The 25,037-nt window shown below is 33.2% G+C and overlaps 3 protein-coding genes and 1 long non-coding RNA gene across 4 annotated transcripts in view; 1 reads left to right on the top strand and 3 right to left on the bottom strand.

Annotated features, from left to right (window-relative positions):
- Window positions 1-12,176, bottom strand: part of LOC111993923 (phosphatidylinositol N-acetylglucosaminyltransferase subunit C) — a 48,172-nt gene extending 35,996 nt beyond the window's left edge. The window contains 1 exon segment of the mRNA XM_024025759.2: window positions 12,073-12,176. The gene's annotated coding sequence lies outside the window, so the exon portion shown is untranslated.
- On the top strand, window positions 342-935 carry LOC136065419 (uncharacterized). Its single transcript, XR_010627041.1, has 3 exons — window positions 342-483; window positions 619-743; window positions 832-935. It is a non-coding gene; the product is annotated as an uncharacterized LOC136065419 (long non-coding RNA).
- On the bottom strand, window positions 7,321-12,181 carry LOC111994292 (phosphatidylinositol N-acetylglucosaminyltransferase subunit C). Its single transcript, XM_024026158.2, has 3 exons — window positions 12,073-12,181; window positions 10,062-10,705; window positions 7,321-8,656 (listed from the first exon to the last, which is right to left on the bottom strand). The coding sequence occupies exons 2-3, from the start codon at window positions 10,517-10,519 to the stop codon at window positions 8,203-8,205; spliced, it is 912 nt and encodes a 303-aa protein (XP_023881926.1). The 5' UTR covers window positions 10,520-10,705; window positions 12,073-12,181; the 3' UTR covers window positions 7,321-8,202.
- A 1,748-nt stretch (window positions 12,182-13,929) lies between these two features.
- LOC111994299 (uncharacterized) lies at window positions 13,930-20,787 on the bottom strand. The gene is given in 4 exon segments (XM_024026162.2): window positions 13,930-14,133; window positions 14,135-14,193; window positions 19,529-19,733; window positions 20,723-20,787. Coding segments are annotated over 3 exon segments (375 nt in total). The 5' UTR covers window positions 19,715-19,733; window positions 20,723-20,787; the 3' UTR covers window positions 13,930-14,003.
- Window positions 20,788-25,037: the final 4,250 nt, after the last annotated feature.

Below are 25,037 nucleotides of genomic sequence, written 5' to 3'. Positions count from 1 at the left end.
ATAGAATTGAGCAATCAATAACAAGTCTTAGATATGAAATGCTAGTCATGCAGAAAACCGTAATTGATCAATCAATAACATGTATTAGAGATGAAATGCTAGTCATGCAGAAAACCGTGACAAACATTGCAAACAACATGGACACATTTAAGAATGACATTCTTTTGGAGTTAAAGAAAACAACAAGGGAACATAGTGAACATTCCAATGACCTTAACTTAAATGATATTGTAGATGTTAAAAAAGAAATGAAGCCTACATCTCCATATATAATCCAAGACACAATGGATCAAGATGATACAATATGTGCTAAAGATAGAGTCTACATCTCCAGTTCAAGACAAAATGGATCAAAATGATACAAAGCACATTAAAAAAGTGTTTAAGATGGTGTCAATGGAGGAAGACTGCAATGTTCACATTGCTGGGCTAACTCAATCTAATAAAAAACCTGGCAGCAAAACACCCTTATCTCATAATGTGGTAAGTGAATTAGTATTTGTTATTTATTTATTTTAAATGTGTTTAGGATGTTTAGTAGCAACATGAGTTTTTTTTTTATTGCACAGGAGGTGGATATGCTGCAATTAACTTTCCCTCGTAATGTTCAACTTAAAGCATCATGTGTTACACCTTCTAGCAAGCCTAAGGTCACCAGATCACAAAAACGTAGCCCAATTGTCACATCATAAGTTGAAGTTCCAAAAGTCAAAAAGAGGAAAGAAATCAAAGATTCATTGCAGGTGAGTTCATGAATGTGTACATTGATATATAAGGGTGCGAATACAACATATTTTTATATGCTAATTTGATTATACTATATTCTTTTAGGAATCTAGACTAGGTGATGACGAGGATATGAATGAGTTTGAACCATTTACTGAAATGGAGAAGATCATATGTAACTACATTTTTAATAAAAATTTTGAAGAGAGGTTTGTCCTTTTTGAAGTTGGTGTTAAAAATAATGAATTTATTGAATAAGCTCTGACATAAGAATTTGTCAATGAATAATGTTTAGTGAAGTTCTTGTTTCCATGAAATATGAGTATGGTGATCATGCAGCTTTCAATATCATGCTCCCTAACCAATGGATAAGCAGTCAGGTTAGTATATGAAATTTAAATACACTAATAAATATTTGTACTGTTTATTTATACAATAATTATAACAATTATGTTGTATTTTAGATTATTAATTTGTTCGTTTGCAAGATGAGGATGGAAGAGAACAGATATAGAGACATGTTTGTGTGGTATTTGCCAACACATTTTGCTGTAAGTTTTCGTAATATTTTGGTTTGTGTGCTTGTAGTGTTTAATTATCTCACTCATAATCCTCTTCACATGTTCATCAGGTTTAGTGTCCACAATAACCATTTGAACAATCTCAAATCCATAAGCTGACTTGGCCAATGCATGTAAAATTCAAAGATATTAAAAAGAAACAGATTTACCTTGTAACTTGATTAATACTAAACCAGATTAGAAGATAGAGAAATTCCTTTTTGAGTTCCTCTTCCACAGCTTTCGCAATCTAATTCTTTTATTCAAAAACAGAATCCAGCACCAACTTAGGAACACTTGCTCTAATAACTAGAAGAATAAGGATATAACCCTGTTATCTCTCCAAACGATAAACAAATGGGTAAAATTGTCTCCAATGGAAACTATGACATAACAAGTGTATGCATTGACAGTTACGTAAAATTTCCCCAACCTCAAAGACATTATTCTACACAGCAAATTTCATAACTACTATAAGAAAAAAAAAAATTCCCTCTTTTTCCATCACTATCCACCATTTGTCCTCTTAATATTCACATCAGATACATTACCTCCATGGTTCTCTCCACATGAACATTATTGTTAATATAATCACCTTTCCAAGTCCAAGAAAGCGTAACATATACATAGTTAATCACGATGCTTTAAGCAAATCATAAACAACATTAAAACATTAAATGATTATCCCATATAGTTGTTTCACTAAGAATAGAAATTTCAATTGTTTTGGCATAAACTTCAAAAAATAAACGTCAAGTTAAAAAAGAAGTCCATACTTCTCAACATAAACTTCAAAAGTCAATATCAAGTTATAAAAGTCAATATCAAGTTCCTGAAACAACTAGTAAAGTTTTATGTAACAATTTGTGGAAACAAAAACAACAAAAATCACCAGGAACATATTTTCATTTTATTAAGTTTCTAAGCTTTCCCCACAATCAATATGTACTTTAGAAATTTATTGATAGAGTCCTTAACATATAAAAATGTAATGAAAATGCTAGCTCTTTTATAATCTATTTCTTACATTTTCCCCAAGTTTAATTTAAGCATATCATTATCCACAATTAATCATCAAATCCTAAACCTTAAGCTGTTGCTAAAACCGTTAGCTGAAAGAACCCTTAATATTAACAAAAAAATATCTTCAAGAGAGAGAGAACATATGAAAATTTAGGATAGAGAATAGACCAGCATAATCCCATCTCTGGTGGCAATAGAAACAATATCAGCACATGAAAGTACCACCCAACCAATCCTTTTCAAGCTCCTCCTAGATGAAATCAACATTATCAACACCTCTCAAGGTATGATTGGGTATGGAATGATTTTTATAACCTTTGTTGTCATCCAAAGGGACCAAAGCATCACAGCCCTGATCAAGAAAATTTCATAGAACATTAAGGCCAACTAATTAATTCCAGCAAATCAATGGCAAGAAATCACAACACCAAGAGTAAATCAGAATAACAAATCGATACTCCCAAAAATCAGAATATACAATTTTCTGTCTTGTTTAATCTTTTAATAAAAAAACTTCGTACGCATACTAAGAATCACACCACACACAAGAATAGCAATACAAAAATTCACAAAGCCAACATAATTCAATATCAAATGTCACTTCCTGGGCCATATATTAGGCAATGTAAAACAAATAAAACACACACATCAGAAAATAGAAAGCAGCAAATTACATAAACCCACCCTAATAATGGAACTCAGCTTAATAATGAAACTCCACAAGAAACATGATTGAAACAAAAGGTATCTAATTCAAAATATAGAGGAAATAAAAGGAAGCACTAGAGTAATTAACACCACCATAAAAAAAAAAAAATATATATATATATATATATAACCCACTCTTCATGCAATCCAACCAACAAGATCTTTAATCAGTAAAACAAAAGTAATATTGCAAGGATTACTATTATAGGCAGGACCTGAATTCTCACAATCACAAACACATATGTCAGAAAAAGAAAAGGCATCTTTGATTAAATATTTACATTTCAAAATAATGTATACGAATGCCTCAATCAACCAAACAGAGATACCAAAATTATGAAACGCATGCAAGATTAAATAACCATAAACAAAACGACCAATCACCAAAAAGATAAATACCCATCACAACCAAACCCCAAACAAACACATCCTCACAAAAAATCCATAAAAATGCGAACTTTTTCAAATTCTTCTAACAGAACAGACGGGGAAAAAGTCAACTTGGAATGAACAAAACCTCACAATTGCCACTGTCAAGCAATTTTGGTGAAAAAATGAAGCACAAATCAAAAAAATTTGGGGAAATTTCAAACCAACTCTACAATACCTAAAATGGGTTTCGATCGTCGCCGTGTAAAATCCCTTTCCGTGCACCAGTGAGGTCAATTAATGGTGAGGTCCTTTTTGAAAATGGAGTGAAGTCGAAGAGAGAGAGAGGAAGAGAGCACGATCGAGAGAGAGAGAGAGAGAGAGAGAGAGAGAGAGAGAGGGAACCAGGACAACAAATAAACAATGGATTTCTTTTGTTTGGCGAGAACATATTCCCTCACTAGAGCTGGCGAAGGAACCGTTCATGGCTTAGGATTGTTCTTCTTTTGTGGTCTTGCTTAGGGTTTTGTTAGTAATCATCGACTCTAGATAGGTTTTTGTGGATGGTTTGGGCGAGAAGAATTCGAGAGACGAAACTGAAGANTGTTGTTAAAAGTACAGTGCACATGTGACTATTGGTACTGTGTAATGTGAGATGGTACCATAAAATGTGAGAAAAAAATAAGGGAACCATTGAATGTGACAAAAGTACAGTCATATGTGATGTTGGTACTGCACAATGTGAGGATAGTACCATCAAATGTGAAGAAAAAATAAAGGAACTATCGAATGTGACAAAAATACAGTCACATATGATCTTGGTACTGCGTAATGTGAGATGGTATCATAAAATGTGAGAAAAAATAAGGAACTATTGAATGTGACAAAGTACATTACATATAATGTGGTACTGCACAATATGAGGATAGTACTAAAAATGTGAGAAAAAAATAAAAAAACCATCGAATGTGACAAAATACAGTCACATGTGATGTTGGTACTGCACAATGTGAGAGATGATACCATCAAATATGAAGAAAAAAATTAAAAGAACCACAAAATGTGACAAAAGTACAGTCACATGTGATGTTGTATTGTGCAATGTGAGGATGGTACCATCAAATGTGAGAAAAAAGAAGAAGAAAACCACCGAATGTTACAAAATACTGTCACATATGATGTTGGTACTACATAATGTGGGGATGGTATCATCAAATGTGAGAAAAAATAAAGGAACCACCGAATGTGATAAAAGTACAGTCACATGTGATGTTAGTACTGCGCAATGTGAGGATGATACATAAATCTGATGTTAAAAAAAAATATGGGAACTGCGAATGTGACAAAAATACAATCACATGTGATGTTGGTACTGCACAATGTGAGGATAATACCATTAAATGTGAGAAAAAAATAAGGTAACTACCGAATGTGGCATGTGATGTTAGTACTACACAATGTAAAGATGGTACCGTCATAACATGTTGCCTACTAGTGGGTACCGTACTCCAAAAAAAAAATGGGGTATGCTAGAATTACCCATATCATTATATCTTATGCTACCGTGTGAACTAAAACAGTAAAAATAATATATAAAATATACAAAGCATAAAATATTTGCTTCGAAAGTATAGAGAATTATTGCTATGAATGTGATGTTAGTACTGTACAATGTGAGGATGATACTATTAAATGTGAGAAAAAATAAGGAACTACCAAATGTGACATGTGATGTTAGTACTACACAATGTGAAGATGGTACCATCATAACGGGTTGCCTACTAGTGGTACCGTACTCCAAAAAAAAGAGGTATGCTAGAATTACCCATATCATTATATCTTATGCTACCGTGTGAACTAAAACAGTAAAATAAAAATATAAAAAAATACAAAGCATAAAATATTTGCTTCGAAAGCATAGAGAATTATTGCTATGAATACAGAATATGGGAGAAAAGCCCAAGGAGGAACCGTGGTTGAAGGGGATTTTGCACAGGTCTCATTCCATGCTTGTTGCTTGTTGGAGGGGTTACACTCCCCAGTCACTTGTTGCTTTCCATGGGATAAGACTGGTGCAAAATCTACTGCAGAAGTGCGTTCAACCTTGGATTTCAATAAGAACGAAAATGCTATTGAAAACAGTTACATCCTACTTTTATTAAGTAAAAAAAAAACCACAATTATTTTTCTTCATGGTAAACCATCAAATACAACTTTATTTTTTATTTACCAAAAAATAAAAAATCCGGGGGGGGGGGGGGAGGAGTGACCAAAAAATCAATATGGTCTGAATTTCTAAATAAACCTAGCTAATAACAGGGCATCAAATTTATAGGTTTTCAAGTTTCCAATGAGCTTAATATATCAACCCCTTAATCTGATGCCCCTATTTAGACTCAAATCTTCAAATTTATTGAATTAGGCAATAACAGGCCAGTTCTTTAACTCTATGCTAGATGTTCGGTCCATGATGGCTAACTAGGACACCTGTTCTATATGCTTCATTAAGCTTTCATTATAGATCTTGATGCCAATGAGTTGTCCAGTAAAGTGATAATCTTTTCATCCTACTCGTTTTGGAAATAGTTGAAAAAATACTATCAGGAAACCATGTCACCTATGGGGAGCATACCATGAAAATAAAGTCTATAGTTTATATGCAGGAAAATGGAGCAAGGGTAAGTCCACTCATTCATAGATATACACACGTTCCATATTGCACAATTCTGACGCATGTTAGAAGTCTCTGGTCTCATATTCCAGAAAGTTTTTATTACTTACATCTACGAAAATTAAGTGGAATGTGAAAAATGGGTTGACAGTTTCTTTATTTAACTTTTTTTTCTCATGGACAGAATTAGGGTGCTAAATTAAGTGGAATGTGAAAAATGGGTTTTTTGTTCCCAAGGTTTTACAATTTGGAAAGTTCAATTAGATGTTTTAAGCTGATGTCTCTTCCAATCAGGTTGCCTATTTAATAGCACCGCCATTGGGTCAAATTTATCACGATAAATATAAACTAAAATAATTTCAGAAGCTATATATCTAATTATATATGCTAAAAAGAACCATCTATAAATAGGAAAAAAATAAAAAAATAAAAATATAGCAGAGGTGAGTGGTATTACCTATAGAGAAAATAATTTGGATCACAGCCTTCTAATAACCTATCCAAGTTTTCTTTAATAATAATATACACCAAAAGTGGTTTGACATTGGTGTAATGGCAAGTGCCCTTTGCCCAAGCAATGCGTCATGGGTTTTAGTCTGAGAATCATTCTCTCCAAAATTAGGGGTTAAGATTACTTACTAACCACTTCTCTCGAACCCCACAAAAGTGGGGATCCTTTTGCATTGGGCACAACTTTTTTTATTTATTTATTTTACATTATACACTAGAACTATTGAAATTAAACATTTATGATTATAGAAGAGTAAAACCATTTATCATAAGGGGGATATACTAGAATGAAGCTGACATCAATTAAGTTCACCCTGGCCATACCAATATTGAAAGGTAAAGGTATCCGTAGCAAATATTGCAATTCGCAAAGAGGTAAACTCTATCATTACGTGTTCTGTGTAAATGGTATAACAAGATCCCATTCCAATTCCGGTTTGCATATGACAATGATTGATGTTTCAGAATACATCAGGTCAATGCTTACAATACACACACTAACATATTCGTTTCCACATAAAAATGAGTAAATACTGTAATTCATAAACTAGATTAGTAAAGGGAATGCATATATTTTCTGTAACGCTATACAACTATACAAGTATCAAGGACATTGGGAAATAGCTTTCCTTTGGTTTTCCGTCAGATATGAAAATGAAAAATTATATATATGCTCACAAAGATCTAAATGTACAACTGCAAAAGTCTGACTTAACGAAAAATGCATCCCTTTAATGAGAATGCAAAAATTGATTATATTTTGTTATAAGGAAAATTTATTAATCAAGAAACGAAAAGAAACAACAAATAGTACACGGAGTGTAACAAGATTACAAAAAGTACAAGATCTAGTAAACTAGAGAAAGAATGACCACTCAAAGTAGCCATCCACTCATATAAAGTGTGTAAGAAAACCAGCTTCAACACTATCATAGGTCGCTCAATTCCTTCAAATGTCCGGAAATTCCTTACCTTCCAGAGGGATTGCATTCCAAATGCATCCATTCCAATGGTAGACCGACCCTTCCAGCAAGCCAAGTCCACCACTCTCTTAGGCATAGCCCAATTAAACCCAAACAATGAAAGGACTCATGTCCAAAGTTCTCTGGGCATAGAGTAAACGATAAATGATCAACTAACTCCCCGTCTTGCTTACTCATGCAACATCAATCTACTACAATAATGCCTTGCCTTTGTAAATCTTCCCTAAAGCAGCAGACCAGACAAAAAAAGCTACTTTCAAAGGGGCTTTTACCTTGCAAACTCTTCCATGGGAAATTAACTGCACCCACACCACGCAGCATTCTATAGCAGGATTTCACTTCAAAAAGCTTGCCTTTTGTTGGCATCCAACAGATAATATCTTCTTCATCCCTTTGAATATTACTGGAATGAATTAGATTAAGGAAGTCTTCCATCAATCCATGCTCCCAGTCATGAAGGGCTCTATAAAAGGCTATGTCCCACTGAATCTGATTCACCTTCCAAAAATTGATATTGGGAAAGTGTTTGACTATATCTGAAAGTAAAACTTGAAATGGAGAGAAGAGACAAGGATAAGTCATTAAACCATTTGGTTTTACAATTAATCTTCCAAAAACTCCCATCAAACATTAATGGTTGGCACTATTGATCTTAATCTGTAATATCAAAACAAAGCTTAGCCTCATCCCAAGGGCCATTGATCTCAAACTTGTATTCTTGCATCCGTATAAGCCAATAAGGATACACCACAGTCACGAAAACCAATAAACCCAACAACAGAACAAAAAGTAGCCGGTGTAGTGTATAAACAAAAGCCAACCTCACGGCCATCAAACTGAAAGAAAAGCAAAGGTGCAAGTGGAAGGAATACTTCTTGATACAGTAAGTGACCAGTGGAGCAAAAAGGAAGACTTGCAATGAGAATAGCATGATGGCAAAAACATGTAGCCTTGATGGAAGGCGAGAAGCAATGAAAACTGATGCTACTACAGAAGCATTTAAAGATATAAAACTCGTCAAGGTTGGATTATTCAGAGCCCCAGGAGCTCTCACGGTTGATCCTGAATAGTCATGAAGGAATAGATGAAGGATGAGAAGTGAAACAGTAGAGCATTTTCCTCAGCTCTTTTATAATTGTGTAAAATACACATTTTTACCAATTTTATACATTTTGAGAAAAAAAAAACACCCACATGAGTGGGGATAATTGTGTAAAATACATATTTTGACCAATTTTATACATTTTGAGAAAAAAAACACACACAGCAGTAGGGGTAAAAATGTGTAAAATATACACAGCCGGTGTAAATAAACAGTAATCTGTGTATATTTACATGATTACTGTTCATGTATCCGATTTTTTTATTTTTTTTCTCACTCCTCTGTCAAACTGCAACAAACTAGCGCGGAAACCACCACCAAACTACAACAAACCCAACCACCAAACCCAGCGCCACCACCACTCAATCACCACCACCACCACAACCCATCCAGACCCATGATATTCCAATCACAAAATCAACCAAAAATAAAGAAAAATCAAACCAAAAATCAAACCTTCAATGGAAAACTCAACAACTTAAAACCCATCAACCTAAACCCAAACTCAAATCAAGGCCGCTGTCACCACTGCCATGGAGAGCTTGCTGCTTTCTTTGCTCGTGGAGAGCTTGCTGCTGCCATTAGCGAAGAGAGAAAGAAGTGCTGAGCTACGACAAAGGAAAAGATCAAAAAAAAAAGAAAAAGAAAGAGAACAGACCGTGGGAGAGGAAGTAGAGAAAGGATGTGGCTTTGTGAGATATAAAAGGAAAAAGTAAAGGATGTGGCTTAAAAGTGAGGGTCAGATGTGTGGTGGGGGTTAAAAGTGAGAAGAAAGGAAGCTTCCTTACTATGGACTTTAATTATAAAAGAATTATGATTGAGATTTTTTTTTTTTTTTTCAAACAAAGCATGATTTTATTTGAAATTTTATTAAAGTCTATATTAAAATTTTTAATTTAAATTAGTGCCTTTTTTTTTATTAACTAAAATCATACTAATAGTAAATAGTATATATATATATATCTTTAATGCGTAACCTTGAAATGACATACCGAAATATTTTATTGATGGCAGAATGATGGTCGAAAACACTGATCTGTCAGTTGTTGCCGAAGCCACTATTTTGGTGGTCTGGCCACCAGTGCTAGCAGCACAGTGGGCGGAGACACCGATCTAGCGGCGGTCGTCAGAAACACTATTTCAGAGGTTTGACCATCAGACCTCCACCACAAGTTGCTCCATTGGCTGAGCCATCGGTGTTGAAAGTTTACTTAAAATTTAAGTTTAAATTAAAAAAGTATGACTATTAGGGAAAATAATAAAAAATTAATGAAGAATGAATATTTTATTGAAATATCTTGTAAAATAGATAAACTGAAGTGAGTGTTTTGTAAAAGTAATAGTGTAAAATAGAAAAAATAAGTTTTTTGTAAAAATAGACGGAATCTTTTAGAAGAGCTGATGTGAATGTTACTGCCCAAATGGAGTCTGACCCAATGGATCTTGTTAGAGTTTGGTAGATGGGAACCAAAACATATAGTCCAGTTGTAAAAAAGAAAACACTGAGTAAGTAATGCAAGAGAAGATCGATGGAAAGCATTTCTTTGGTTAGAAGGAGAACTAGAAAACCTGATCCAAGAAGGCTCACATCTAGATACAAAAGGGAAGTTTCATCAAGAGTTGATCTAAGGGTATAGTTCCAAAACAAACCGACAAGAACAACAATGCATAGATATTGAGAGATAGAAACCGAGTCTTGCATCACTTTTAACATGTCCCTCTTTACAACATTGGCATTCATGACCATACCTTCAAGAAAAGAATCATCAGTGTGATTGTCATCAAACCCAGGTTGCATCCCTCCATATGCCACTTTTCTCCATTTGGCTCGAGTTGGAGATGGATTTTCAGCAATGTTGTTATCCATTACAATTGAACTGTTCTATCGCAGATGTAGCTCCTTAGGGTCAAAGTTGTCAGTATGAGAGTACTTCATTCTGAGTTACATAAATCCTGCTCTCATAGTGACATTGCCACCACAGACAGAGAGAAGCAAAGACATCTGAAAAGGAATGCTTCCCTATTATTGGGTTTATCATGAAATTAAAGAAACCTGAACAAGATTGCAAGCAATTAGTTCCATGCTCATGTGCAACATTGATATCAAAGGTCAACAGGAAACTTTTACGCTTTTTTTTTTTTTGGGGGGGGGGGGGGGGGGAAAAGGGAGACAAGGAAAAATTACTTGAGAGTGTATATGTGTGTGTATTTTCTGAGAATATACTGATTTTCCTTGAAAGAAAAGATAAAGCTGTTATAGTTAAGTAGAACATACATGATTGACATGAAAATATGTGACAAGCACAGGCCTAGTTTTTTTACTGTTAAATGTGCTGGAATCTTAATCTTTTAAAATGAAGACGGGCACAAAGATAAATGCAATCAAAATTTCTCTATCTCATAAAAATTTGTATATTTTTCTCTACTCTTTTTTAATCTCTTCCAAATTTATGTGGTTGAACATTGACATGACATGATTTAGATAAGGTAGTAAAGGCCCAATTTTGGAGGATTGCCACATCCCTTGAAAGCATGTTGATTGCTACCATGACATTTTGATCATCATAATAAAGTATCACATCATATTGCAATTGTATTGTATAAAAGCACAGTAGCTAGTATCCCATAACAGTAAATACATATATATTAAAGATGGCCATATTTTAATGAACCAACCTTCCTAATATATTATTTGGACTGCTAACTCACATTAGTTGACCAACAGCTAAATTTTCCGATCCTACATATTGACGGCTTTGGTTAGCAAATGACCTCCAATACAAATTATTTGGTCCATCCAGATGATAGACTCTTAGAAGCTTAAGTGGGTTTGTAAGTCTGGTCCACCCGGACGAATGAGTAATATAGAACAACCATTCTATGGGAAGCCTTTAATGAAGGCAACCCACTATTAATCTGGAACAAACTGAAGAAAATGAACCTAAAAATAGCTGTTGTACAATATAAGTAATTTTTTACAAACATTGTTACAGAATCATTAAAAGTCGGTTAAAATGAAAATGCCACACCTGTACATAGGCAAGCCAAAATTCCCAGACCCCAGCTTGGTTAATTATTTCTATCTAGACTTGGAAGTACAAATTTTAAAAGAAAATGAAATGAATTAGGCTATTGGTGTTTACACAACTTAGAGCATATATCAAAATAATAAATTGGAATTAAGGAGATTATTAGAATCAATAAAACCAAACAAAAATGCAATTAGGTGAAAGTTTCTCTTCCAAAGAAATATCAGGGCAGCAAAAAAAACAAAGCAAATTACATAGCTTTGTATATGTTGTTAGTAATAGTAGGTAGAGTTTGAAGAGAACTTGTAAGTAATAGGAAGGTGAAAAACACAATAGTTTTGTTTAAAAAAATACAGTAATTAATAGATGATGATGATATTGATAGACTTACAGAAATGGGGATCCGTTTGAGTTGAGTTGGATCGAATCGAGGAGGAACTAGTGGAGCTATTGGCTATGGCCCATCACTTCACATTCACACACAAAATGTATGCAGGATATACTTTCTCCCTAAACTCTCTCTCTGTCTCTCTTTTGGTGCTTTCGCGAACCGGTTGCCGAATTTTATATCTACCTTAGTAATGGGAAAGAGGACAGGACCCCTTTTCTTCTATTTTAAGTTCAGTTAGTTAACGGATTTCAGGTATCTGTTTTAGGAAATATTTCTAAAAATATTTCATTAAAAAAACAAAAAAAAGTATGATTTTTTTTTTATTGTACAAAGTTTAGTTTCAAAATTAGTTATAGCATAAAATTACAGATTTACTTAATAAAATAAACATTACTACATATTTTGAAAATTTAATTGTTGAATTACATGTTTTTTACGCTCTTAATACACAAGTCAAATTTTGTGTAAATTGGATATTATTTACTATATGATCTATAAGCTTATATTTTATTTATAATTTTAAACTACAAAAACTTGCAATTTAAATAATTTATTAATGACATAACTATTGATTTTTAATTTTTTTTAAAATTTTGCAAGTATGAAGAATATAAGAAGATGATATAATCTAAAAGTGGATTTGTTAAAATTCACATTTAATAAAAAAATATTGAGTAAGGTTATAGGTTACAACAAATTTTGTAACTAAATTTTATCCTTTTATATTTTTCATAAAAATAGTATCAAAACTTTTTTAAAATAATCTATTATCGAATGTTTTAAGAGTACTTGTTAATTGGACCAAAATTTTTTGGCGCAAGCAAAATTCGAATCTATGTTCTTTCTTTCAAAATGAGCACCATGCTTTTCCACAACAAAACCTAAGGCATTGCGAGAGTGCTTGGTTGGAGGTCAAGAAAAGAAAAGAGAGTAAATCGGTAATGGAGCATTTGACCACAAAAGTCATGTTTGTCTATAAAAAATGTCTATTCAAGTTTTTTGACTTCTTTTCTCTCTTTTTGAAAAAGTTTAGGGATACAATTTTTATTACGATTTTGTTAAATTGCTTGATTATAAGTGATAAATGATTACTTTATTATATTACAAATTGCTTGGGAAGAAACCCAACATCAAGACATGGAGCAGACTTGGTTCTACTATGAAATTTGCGAGTTGGAGCAACGAGTGGGCCGAATCCATCATCTCCAAGAAATCTTACAACTTGCTGACTATGACTAATGAAGAAAAAATGGTGGATTCATTTAAAGAGTGATTATCCACTACTCACAATTGATAACTTTAACAAATTGTGACAAAAATTGTATCCACAAATGAACTGTCACGATTATCAAAAATTGACACTATTTAAGTTGGAATGAAATAGAATCAAGGAACAAAGTTTGATTATTTTAAGATATTGGAAAGAAAATATTATTTTTGAAAAATCAAATATAATTACTCTAATTTCTTTGTACTTTCAAATTGTCAATATAATTTATTTTATTTTACATCCCATGTATAAATAATAGATTGCCAATATTGAATATGTTAAAAAAAAAAAAAATTTAAATGTAAGATCAATTTTATAGAAAAGAAATCCAACAAATTTTACTAAGACAAATCAACAACAATCTTTAGGAAGTAAAACTTGAGTGACAAATTTATATCAGAATTTTAGTCGATATTTCTCAACTGCTTAAAAGCTACCAGTATTTGGAGCTCTTTTATACTTGTGATGCAAAATTATATCACCACCGTGGCCGGGGGGAGGGGGAAGAGAACAAAAGAATTTAGGAAAGATGTAAATAAAATTACATGGGATGTTCCAAAAGCCAAAAAAAAAAAAAAAGGAAAGAAAAAGAAAAAGCCAACTCATAACAGTCCATTATCTTAAAAAGGCAATGAGAAGGATGAGTGGTCTAAATCAGCAATTACAAAACAATTGAAATGCCTTCCTTTTTGGGAGGAAGCACCACATTCTTGTTTCCAGGGAATGCATTCCGAGAGATGTCTACCAAGGCCTTGAAACTATATGGTTCATGCATAGACAGTTCTGACAAACTTCCTGTTCAGTTGGATGTTCTCTTTCATTAGTCCATGCATGAAGTTTCCATAATTAACCTGATAAACACAAACAACAAGAAAATCATAATCTCACCTATGAAAAAATATAATACAACAAAAAAGAGCCAGTAAAATCAATGTCTACCCAATATATTCAAATATTCGCAAAAAATATGAAAACCACTCAACAGAAAAGAATTTTTCCTTTGCAGACAAGAAGGGCAAGATCTACATTTGAGCCAACAGTGAAGAACCAGGGAAAATTGGACTTGTCCACAAGGTTACATAATATTTCTCCAGCTCATTACGGTAAGAGAAGCAACCATTGATATATATTACACGAAAGAATTACCAATCAAAAAGAGAACCATAACCATAACCTGTTCATTCCATAATTCACAACTTTCTCATAACATCAGTACACCAAACCAACATGTTAACCACACTACTTTCTCATGATCATATTCACAGAAGAAGACCTTGATCCATGTAGAAAACCTATTATATAGGGGTGGGACCATATTGGTCCACTCCAATTTCTCATATGCCATATTCCTTAAATCAGGCCTTCACTCTCAAAAGGACTCAAATCATGGTAGCAGTTGTGTCACACCACAGAAGACGCTATGAAGGGTGTGCAGCTTTTGCAGTTTTGAAATCTTTTCAACTCGTATAGCCATTTGTAAACGAAAGGTGTTAAATGCTACAAACCCAAAATCCCACTAGGCAGTTATAAAGCAAATGGAATGAGAAATGAAAAAAAAAAAATACCATAGACCACTATATCAAGAATTCACAAAGTAAAATCCAAAAACAAAAGCTTATAAAACAATAATTAGGAAAAAAATTTCAAATTTCAAAACCACAACCATAATGCCATCCAAAACCAAAAATATATGGACATTTAAATAAATAACCTTAATGTAAAAAGACACACACACATGCGCACACAGAAAAGTCCAAAGTTGGTAAAGCAGACCTAGCCAAAAAGGAAAATCAAAGAAACAAACACGAACATAACTAAACCAATTAGAAGGGATTGCAATTTGCAAGAGTCCACCTCATTACTTACCTGTTAGACCAATTAACATCTGTCAAAGAGAGAGAGAGAGAGAGAATAATCCTTACATTACCGATTAAACCAACAACAACCAGCCAAGATAAATAGATCAAACCATCAAATGCAGGACTTACAAAAAGAGTATGGGGTGGGAAAATAATCATGTGTTATTAATCGAAAAACAGTTACATCTTACTTTTTATAAGTAAAAAAAAAAAAACTACACAATTATTTTTCTTCACGGTAAACCATCAAATACAACTTTATTTTTTATTAACCAAAAATGTCCTTTTTTTTTTTTGGCTTGGGGGGGGGGGTGGTTGTGGGAGTGACCAAAAAATCAATATGGTCTGATTTTCTAAATAAACCAAGCTAATAACAGGGCATCAAATTTATAGGTTTTCAAGTTTCCAATGAGCTTANAATTACCAATCAAAAAGAGAACCATAACCATAACCTGTTCATTCCATAATTCACAACTTTCTCATAACATCAGTACACCAAACCAACATGTTAACCACACTACTTTCTCATGATCATATTCACAGAAGAAGACCTTGATCCATGTAGAAAACCTATTATATAGGGGTGGGACCATATTGGTCCACTCCAATTTCTCATATGCCATATTCCTTAAATCAGGCCTTCACTCTCAAAAGGACTCAAATCATGGTAGCAGTTGTGTCACACCACAGAAGACGCTATGAAGGGTGTGCAGCTTTTGCAGTTTTGAAATCTTTTCAACTCGTATAGCCATTTGTAAACGAAAGGTGTTAAATGCTACAAACCCAAAATCCCACTAGGCAGTTATAAAGCAAATGGAATGAGAAATGAAAAAAAAAAAATACCATAGACCACTATATCAAGAATTCACAAAGTAAAATCCAAAAAACAAAAGCTTATAAAACAATAATTAGGAAAAAAATTTCAAATTTCAAAACCACAACCATAATGCCATCCAAAACCAAAAATATATGGACATTTAAATAAATAACCTTAATGTAAAAAGACACACACACATGCGCACACAGAAAAGTCCAAAGTTGGTAAAGCAGACCTAGCCAAAAAGGAAAATCAAAGAAACAAACACGAACATAACTAAACCAATTAGAAGGGATTGCAATTTGCAAGAGTCCACCTCATTACTTACCTGTTAGACCAATTAACATCTGTCAAAGAGAGAGAGAGAGAGAGAATAATCCTTACATTACCGATTAAACCAACAACAACCAGCCAAGATAAATAGATCAAACCATCAAATGCAGGACTTACAAAAAGAGTATGGGGTGGGAAAATAATCATGTGTTATTAATCGAAAAACAGTTACATCTTACTTTTTATAAGTAAAAAAAAAAAAACTACACAATTATTTTTCTTCACGGTAAACCATCAAATACAACTTTATTTTTTATTAACCAAAAATGTCCTTTTTTTTTTTTGGCTTGGGGGGGGGGGTGGTTGTGGGAGTGACCAAAAAATCAATATGGTCTGATTTTCTAAATAAACCAAGCTAATAACAGGGCATCAAATTTATAGGTTTTCAAGTTTCCAATGAGCTTAATATGTCAACCACTTAATCTGATGCCCCTATTTAGACTCAAATCTTCAAATTTATTGAATTAGGCAATAACAGGCCAGCCCTTTAATTCTACGCTAGATGTTCGGTCCATGATGGCCAACTAGGGCACCTGTTCTATTAGCTTCATTAAGCTTTCATTATAGATCTTGCTGCCAATGAGTTGTCCAGTAAAGTGATAATCTTTTCATCCAACTCGTTTTGGAAATAGTTGAAAAAATACTATCAGGGAACCATGTCACCTATGGGGAGCATACCATGAAAATAAAGTCTTTATATGCAGGAAAATGGAGCAAGGGTAAATCCACTCATTCGTCAATATACACATGTTCCATATTGCACAATTCTGACGCATATTAGAAGTCTCTGGTCTCCTATTCCAGAAAGTTTTTATTACTTACATCTAAGAAAATTAAGTGGAATGTGAAAAATGAGTTGACAGTTTCTTTAGTGTGAAACTTTTTTTCTCATGGACAGAATCAGGGTGCTAAATCTTGGATTCTTAAGGATCAGTCCTCCCCCCACCCCCCCCCCCCCCCACCAACTTTTTTTTTTTTTTTTTTTTTTTTTGTTCCCAAGGTTTTACAATTTGGAAAGTTAAATTAGATGTTTTAAGCTGATGTCTCTTCCAATCAGGTTGCCTATTTAATAGCACCACCATTGGGTCAAATTTATCATGATAAATATAAACTTAAATTATTTCAGAAGCTATATATCTAATTATATATGCTAAAAAGAACCATCTATAAATAGGAAAAAAATAAAAAGATAACAGAGGTGAGTGGTATTACCTATCAAGAAAATAATTTGGATCACAGCCTTCTAATAACCTATCCAAATTTTCTTTAATAATAACATACACCAAAAGAGGTTGGACATTGGTGTAATGGCAAGTGGCCTTTGCCCAAGCAATGCGTCATGTGTTTTAGTCTGAGAATCATTCTCTCCAAAATTGGGGATAAGGTTACCTACTAACCACCTCTCTCAAACCCCACAAAAGCGGGGAACCTTATGCATTGGTATAACCTTTTTTTTATTTTTTATTTTTATTTTTTATAATATTATACACTAGAACTATTGAAATTATACTATCATGATTATAGAAGAGTAGAATCATATATCATAAGGGGGATATACTAGAATGAAGCGGATATCAATTAGGTTCACCTAAAGGTAAAGGTACCCGTAGCAAATATCACAATTTGCAAAGAAGTAAACTCTATCATTACGTGTTCTGTGTAAATGGTAAAACAAGTTCCCATTCCAATTCCGGTTTGCATATGACAATGATTGATGTTTCAGAATACATCAGGTCAAGGGTTGGCTGTTTTATTATTTTAATAAAATTTTCGTTACTTATCAAAAAAAAAATCAGGTCAATGCTTACAATACACTAATCAACATATTCGTTTCCACATAAAAATGAGTAAATACTTTAATTCATAAACTAGATTACTAAAGGGAATACATATATTTTCCGTAACACTATACAACTACACAAGTATCAAGGACATTAGGATGCTTATCATTTTACTCAACAATAGCATTGAGATCACCATCAACAAGAAAATGAACAGCTACTCAGGCTTTAACAGCTTGTTTGTGATCAAAAGGTCCAAACAACAATCAAATAGATTGAATGTATCTAGCTTAACACAAAGCAGTCCAAATTAAATCTACTAACTTATAAGCCATTTAAAATCACTTGCAACATTTTTATAGGCCATTGCCAGTGTCTAGGTGAAAATAAGATATTTATACCTAATAATTGCAGGAATTCCCAAGCAGTTATTTTCCTTGATAAATATCATGTCAGTGACTTCCCAGTTCAATCAATCAGTTTTTCAACATCATCAGCCTATCAACAAGAGAGCTTAAAATCCAGCTCTAAATCATTTATTTTCCAACCTTTTCATCTCCTAAATCATAATACATACTACAAAACTAGTCCATCTAGGGAAATAAAAATGATCTCTTGATTTCTCATATCTCAATGTGTACTCTTTCAATACAGCTACATGAAAATATATATTTTTTGATAAGTACTACAGCTACATGAATATATTCAACTTGGCCCAACAAAAGGCTGTATTAATTTCCCACCTCTTAAAATATAAATCAAGTAACAGTACAACACTAGCTCATATACAGTGGTTAGCTCCTAATAACCTGCAATCCACATATGTCCCATTTTACCATATTAATGAAAAACTATTTGGCTTACCCACAATAGAGTGCAGAGTCTGCAGACAACTTTTCTTTGTTCTGCATCACTTTGCTACTTAATTAAATAGAAAATAGTTACATATGCCGGTTCAAAATGAAGTTTTTAAGTCTTCAAGCGTCACAGATCTAAGGAAACATGATTTCCAAAAATAAAAATAAAATCTTAGATAGAAACGGGGTAAGGAGGTAAGAAAGCCCCAAAAGAGGAGCAGAAAAAGCCAACACTTGGTGTGGGTGGAAAAAAGGTCAGAAGGGGATGCTAAAACTTATCCTCAGTTCTAAATAGTTTGATACAATCCCCCCATAAATAGCTACCCAATTGAAAATACATAATCATTCAAAACATTTAGAACCAAAATCTCAAATGTTTTCATTGCACCAAATTAAACCAACCAAACATAACCGGATGCTCAACGCTAACTGTACCCAATAAACGAAAACATTAATTTGCGGACAAATACAAGTAGCCAATAAAGAAATCAACTAACAAACAATTATGCAGGAGAAATGAGAAGAAAAGAAAAACATACACCGTGTTGACGGGTGCCAGCGTTGATGCGCTGGATCCAGAGAGAGCGCATGTCACGCTTCTTGTTGCGGCGGTCTCTGTAGGAGTACTGCAAGGCCTTCTCCACTCTCTCTCTGGCTATCCTTATGCAGTTCTTGGCCCTGCCCCTGAACCCCTTTGCAAGCTTCAATATCCTGTCCTTATGCATCTTTCTTTCTTTGCTCAGCCTATTCACACACACAAACAAACAAACACATACGCAACTCAATGTCATGGTTCAATCATTGAATGTTATATCAACAAAGGAATTTTATCAATATAGGAATTACCCAACTCAATATGATTATTGATTGGTAAGAGATGTGATAGTGACTCAATGTGGTTGGGTGGAGGAGGAGGGTTTTAGATTAGAGTGTCAAGTATGAATAAGTGAAAGCAAATTGGACTACAAAAACTGGCTTGAGCATACCCATGAATTAGAAAACCAAGTCAGCCAAAGGTTACATTTTTAAAGCATCAAGATGAATTGGGTTTTGGGAAGTAGTAAGGCCGTGTCTGGTTTCATCAGCTGGGCTTAGACAAACAGTAATAGGATGTGGTGGGTGGATGTTTTGGGATTATAATTCTCTCATCACTGTGAGGAGGAGTATAATTATTTGTATATGAGCAAAGAAAAAATATTTAACTTTGAACTCTTTAGATCTTCAAAATTTTAACTTTCTTTTCCTGTATCTTATGAGCTATCAAAGTGTTGCAGGCCTAATAAAGTGAGGCTACACAATAAATAGTACATATCAAACCACTTGCTGCAACCCGTACTCAAATCAAGCAAGTTATGAATTTTATTGAATCAGAAAGTCACCTGTTTTTCCATTGAATCTCAAGCTATGAAACTTTCTAAACTCCCCCAAACCTTTCTTCTAAGCTTTTCATAAAAAAAAAAAAAAAAAAAAATCCAATTTTTGTTCCCGTCTCCCATTTCTAAACTATCCCAAAACCCGTCTTCTCCTATCTTTGGGTCTATGATTTGATGGATGCTTTGTAATTTATGTATTTGATTGTTTTGGTCCCCTTCTGTATACTTGGGTGACTCATTCTTAAAGACTATGAATAAAATTTTCTATACTAAAAAAAAAAAGAAAAAAAAAACCGAAATATGATGAAAATACGAATTAAGAGCAGAGAGAGAGAGAGAGAGAGAGAGAGAGAGAGAGACCTGTGTTTGAACGCAGAGCCGGAGCCGGAGCTATGGATGAGCGACGGGAGTTGGGGAGTTAGGGGGGTGGACGGTGTGTGCGCGTGTGAGAGAGAAAATGGGTTTTAGGGGTTTTTGAGAATAGGAGGTTAATTCTGTCTTTTCCTTAATCTATTAAAAAAAAAAAAAAGGGTATTACCTTTCCTCTGGTTTATTTTTAGTCTTTTTGGTTATGAGTAGTGACTGGCTACGACTCAGTGTTTCAAGAAAAGAAAGGAGCTATCCTGATGATAAATATAAAAGAGCGGTTCTTTGTGGTTTTGCTGTTTCGGCTTCAGTCACAATACCTGTAAAGTAATATCTCTCTAATTCTTTTTATATTTTGATTCATTCCTTTCTGGGGTTTCGGCTAATCTCTTCTCTCTCTCTCTCTCTCTCTTTTTTTTTTTTTTTTTTTTTTAACTCTTTCTCTTTATTTCATTCTTGTAAGAATCAGCCTTATTGTATGATCGATCTGTTCTTACTTTTCAATGTAGTTACTGAGTTTTTGTTTCAGTTATGGAGATTTGATTAGCTTTCAAGTGCCCCAGTTCTATTTTATTGTTCCGTATCTGATCTTTGACTGTAATGAGCCTTTTTTTTTTTGTGTGTCAAATTCTATTCGAGCAAAAATTCTCTGTGACTCAGCAGTTGCTCCATTACATCTTTTTTGCATCTGCTTTTGTTGAGCATCATTTTTTCTTCTTTACCCAAAACTCACCCTATTTGACTAGGCTAGATAAGTTCTTTTTAAGCATTCAGCTGTTTTGATGACCTTATATTGGTATTAATTAGATTACCAATTTAAAGTGGAGTTGTTAAAACCTGTTGGTCTAGATATTTATTTGAGATCTCTTTCCATACAATCCCTATTAAGACAGCATTTTTTTTTAATAGGTCCTATTAAGACAACATTGATCCTGCGTTGTTTCACATTTTAGCATTATAAGGTCTTGGAATCTCCCTTAGGGGCAGTTGCGTGTCTAAAATGTTTGTGTGTGTGAGAGAGAGAGGCTTATAAATTAGCACGTGGGTGGAATTTACACTACCAAGAAGCAAGAACTATTAGTTCAGTTTATTGTCAGTGTGAACTAGATGATTCTTTTTCCTTGGATTTAAAATGATTTCTTGTGTCATTTACTTTGAAAATTTTCTAGCATGGAATCCTAAGTTACCTCTCTTTAGGATTCTTCCTGTTCATCCTTGGCAAAATTGCCTTGGTAATGGTGGAAAAAGAATTCATAGAGCCTACTATGTCATTATAATAATATACTTACCATCAGATACAAACATCTTTGAAGACATGTTTGTACAGCTCTATCATTTAGATACAATTATTAGACGTTGCTTTTCATGTGTTTAAGTTTTGGGTAAAATACTATTTTAGTCCCTAAACTTTACCAAAAGTTTGTTATTCATCCCTAAACTTTAAAAAGTTTTTTTTTTTCATCCTTAAACTTTGTTAAAACTTTTTTCAATAGCTTAGAGACAAAGTAGGGATGAAAAAAGAACATTTTTTAATAGTTTAGGAATGAAAAAAGATATTTTTTAAAGTTTAAGGACAGAAATAACACATTTTCAATAGTTTAGGGACAATATACAAACTTTTCAATAGTTTTGAGATGAAAAACGAACTTCTTAAATTTTAGGGATGAAAGACCAACTTTTGGTAAATTTTTTTTCTAATTCTTTGTTCCCATCAATGCCATGAGAAATGTTATCGAGGCTTCAAGATGGGTTTTCTAATTTTTTACATCATTTTTACATAGTCTCTAAGTCATCTTCATTGGGTAGGATAAGAAAGAAAATGGTGTACAAGAATCAAGTAATTACTTGCCACATTGTTGAGGCTTACGAAAATGGTATTTTGAATACCATTCTTCATTTTTATTTCTGTGTGAGTGTGTATTGTTGTGTGTGAGTGTCTATTGTCGTTAAAAGGGCTTTGTTAAAAACTAAGCCAAAAATACATTTATACAAAAAAAAAAAAAAAAGAAGCCAAAAATACAAAGTGGGCATAAAATGTAACTGGTTAAGCAGGTATCAATAAAAAAAATATATCTTCATTATAGATGATAGTAGGTATTTGATGAAGAGTTTCATTTGAAGTGACTGACATAATTTTTATGGAAATTTAACCTTTGGGTTAATGCCTTAGCAAAACCTAGCTACTTTGGTTGGAAAATTATGATTATTGTATTTACTCTTGGGAGATTTTGAACAACAGATTGTATCTTTAAGTCATATATAGGTTCAAAGAATCAATCTTAGTTACATAGATAAACATAGATTGTATCTTTAAGTCATATATAGGCTCTAAGAATCAATCTTAGTTACATAGATAAACATTGATCGGAGGAGTTTTTATAATTCATTTGTTAATTTTGTAGATTATTTAAGTTTTCAATTGTAATAAAATTTTATATGAATGGGATTAGCTACCTTTGACATTTATTTTTATTCGTAAGTGTTGTAATAAGCGATGATGATTCAAATGGAAGATCTTTCTTCTTCTTCTTCTTCTCTCTTCCTCTTCTCTATTTCATCTTATTTTTGCAATCAAAGAGAGTAGCATGTGCCACCACTACTAGTTTCTTTGTAAAAAGCTCGTTGGAGGAGTTTATGAGGCAAATGAAAGATAACTACTAAACAAAACTAGTAATAAAGATGAAGTTGGGCTTAGAAATCTAATACTATATATATAAACAGAAGCTGAGAGAAAGTTGATTCCTCTGTTCTGCCACGTAGGAAAAAAAAAAACCCCTTAAATTCCTGCCACGTATACAATTTAAAAGTTACAAAATACCAGACGTTGTAACGCTCGAGGCTTTAAATTTTATCTGTTTATTGTGCAGTCTACATAGTTCAAAACAAAACACAGTTAAATTGAAAGAGATTGAGAGAGAGTCTGATAAACAGAGAGAGAGAGAGAGACCGAGTCGATTAGGCATAGAGAGTGGAGAGAGAAAAAATTGAGAAATCTTTCCGCCAACTGTCTCAAGCTGTAAGACAGTCCAGGCCCCTGCCACGTCAAGAATAAACAATGCCTGAAATAAACAATGCCTTTGACGGGTTCCTCTTCTTTCTCTGACTTTTTTTTTCCACAAATTTAATGTTAAATTAGTTTTGTTATATGTTTTCAAATTTTACAATTGCAGTTGGATTTTTGTTCCAAAAATTAGGGTTAAGGAAATCAAATTATGATATGTGACTATTTTTATTAAATATTTTTGGTAATGGGTTTGTTTTAATTCTTCTCTTTTGGATTTAGATCATTCAATTTCTTTCTCTGTAGAAATGAAGTGGAATCTTTCTACAATCTAGAGTCCCTAATTTAATCAAAGCAAAGGCACTAATTTCTTTTTCTAATATTCTCTTCGATTATGGTCTGTTGTAACGTATGATAAACAATATTCCAAAGTTATTATATGAAGACCAAAAGAAAATTATAGTTGTATGGTTGTTTATAATTCTGTTTAGCAAGTCAATGTAGTTAACTTTTGTGATAGGTGATCTGCAAGATTAGAAAATCACAATCCTATTAGGAATTCACAACTTAAATTACAAAAGATATCCATCTATGACTAGGAATAACCACCAAAAGCACAATTGCAACTTGATTATGCACACCTAGTCTCATTGAGTACTTTATTTAGAAATTTCAGTTTATCATTATATAAGCATTACAAAAAATGTATGCACACACATGCACACTCTTATAGAGAGATCATCATTGTTAAAAACATCTAAACATTTCTCCATGTATTCCCTTAATTTTGCTTCAGTTTTTGTTTTATTGTTTCAGGTCTGAGAAAATAGTTTTATAACTTGTAAGTTAATATATTGGAAACAATCTCTCCCAAAAAAAAAAAAAAAAGGAAACAGAATTTAGAGTTATGTGTGCTTACGAGGGAAAATGCTATATTGTATAAGACTTAAATTTATAGCTCTTTTTTCCCTCCCTTTTGCTAGTTGCCTATGATGAGTCATGAATCACTGTGCATAGAATGTTATGTTCTAGGTGTTCACTACTCTTTATATTAAAAGCTTTTGGCCTATATTGATTCTCAGGATAAAACTTCAAATGAAGTTTAAGACCTAGGGTAAGTGTTTGTGAACATGTGCAGAGAGAGAAGCCTGTACTGCCAGAATAAGAACAATGGCTGAAGAGTTACAAAAAGGTAACAGTCAATAAATATTAGAAACTCTTCGCCTTTCTTCTGATTTGACAGCTACAGGCTTCCCTAGCTTATGATGACTTAGTGCAAAAAGGTTTGAAATGCTGTGGAAGAAATAT

This window comes from Quercus suber, unplaced genomic scaffold (genome assembly GCF_002906115.3).
Source record: "Quercus suber isolate HL8 unplaced genomic scaffold, Cork oak 2.0 scaffold_26, whole genome shotgun sequence".
Classification (NCBI taxonomy): domain Eukaryota; kingdom Viridiplantae; phylum Streptophyta; class Magnoliopsida; order Fagales; family Fagaceae; genus Quercus; species Quercus suber.
This window is presented reverse-complemented; position numbering and strand designations above follow the sequence as displayed.

What these genes read in the sequence shown, in the direction of transcription:
- LOC111994292 (XM_024026158.2), bottom strand. Translation starts at nt 10,519, where the DNA reads ATGGATAACAACATTGCTGAAAATCCATCTCCAACTCGAGCCAAATGG. An exon ending in GACTCCATTTGGGCAGTAAC is followed by an intron (nt 8,657 to 10,061) that starts ATTCACATCAGC and finishes AAAATGCTCTAC; the next exon opens with TGTTTCACTTCTCATCCTTC.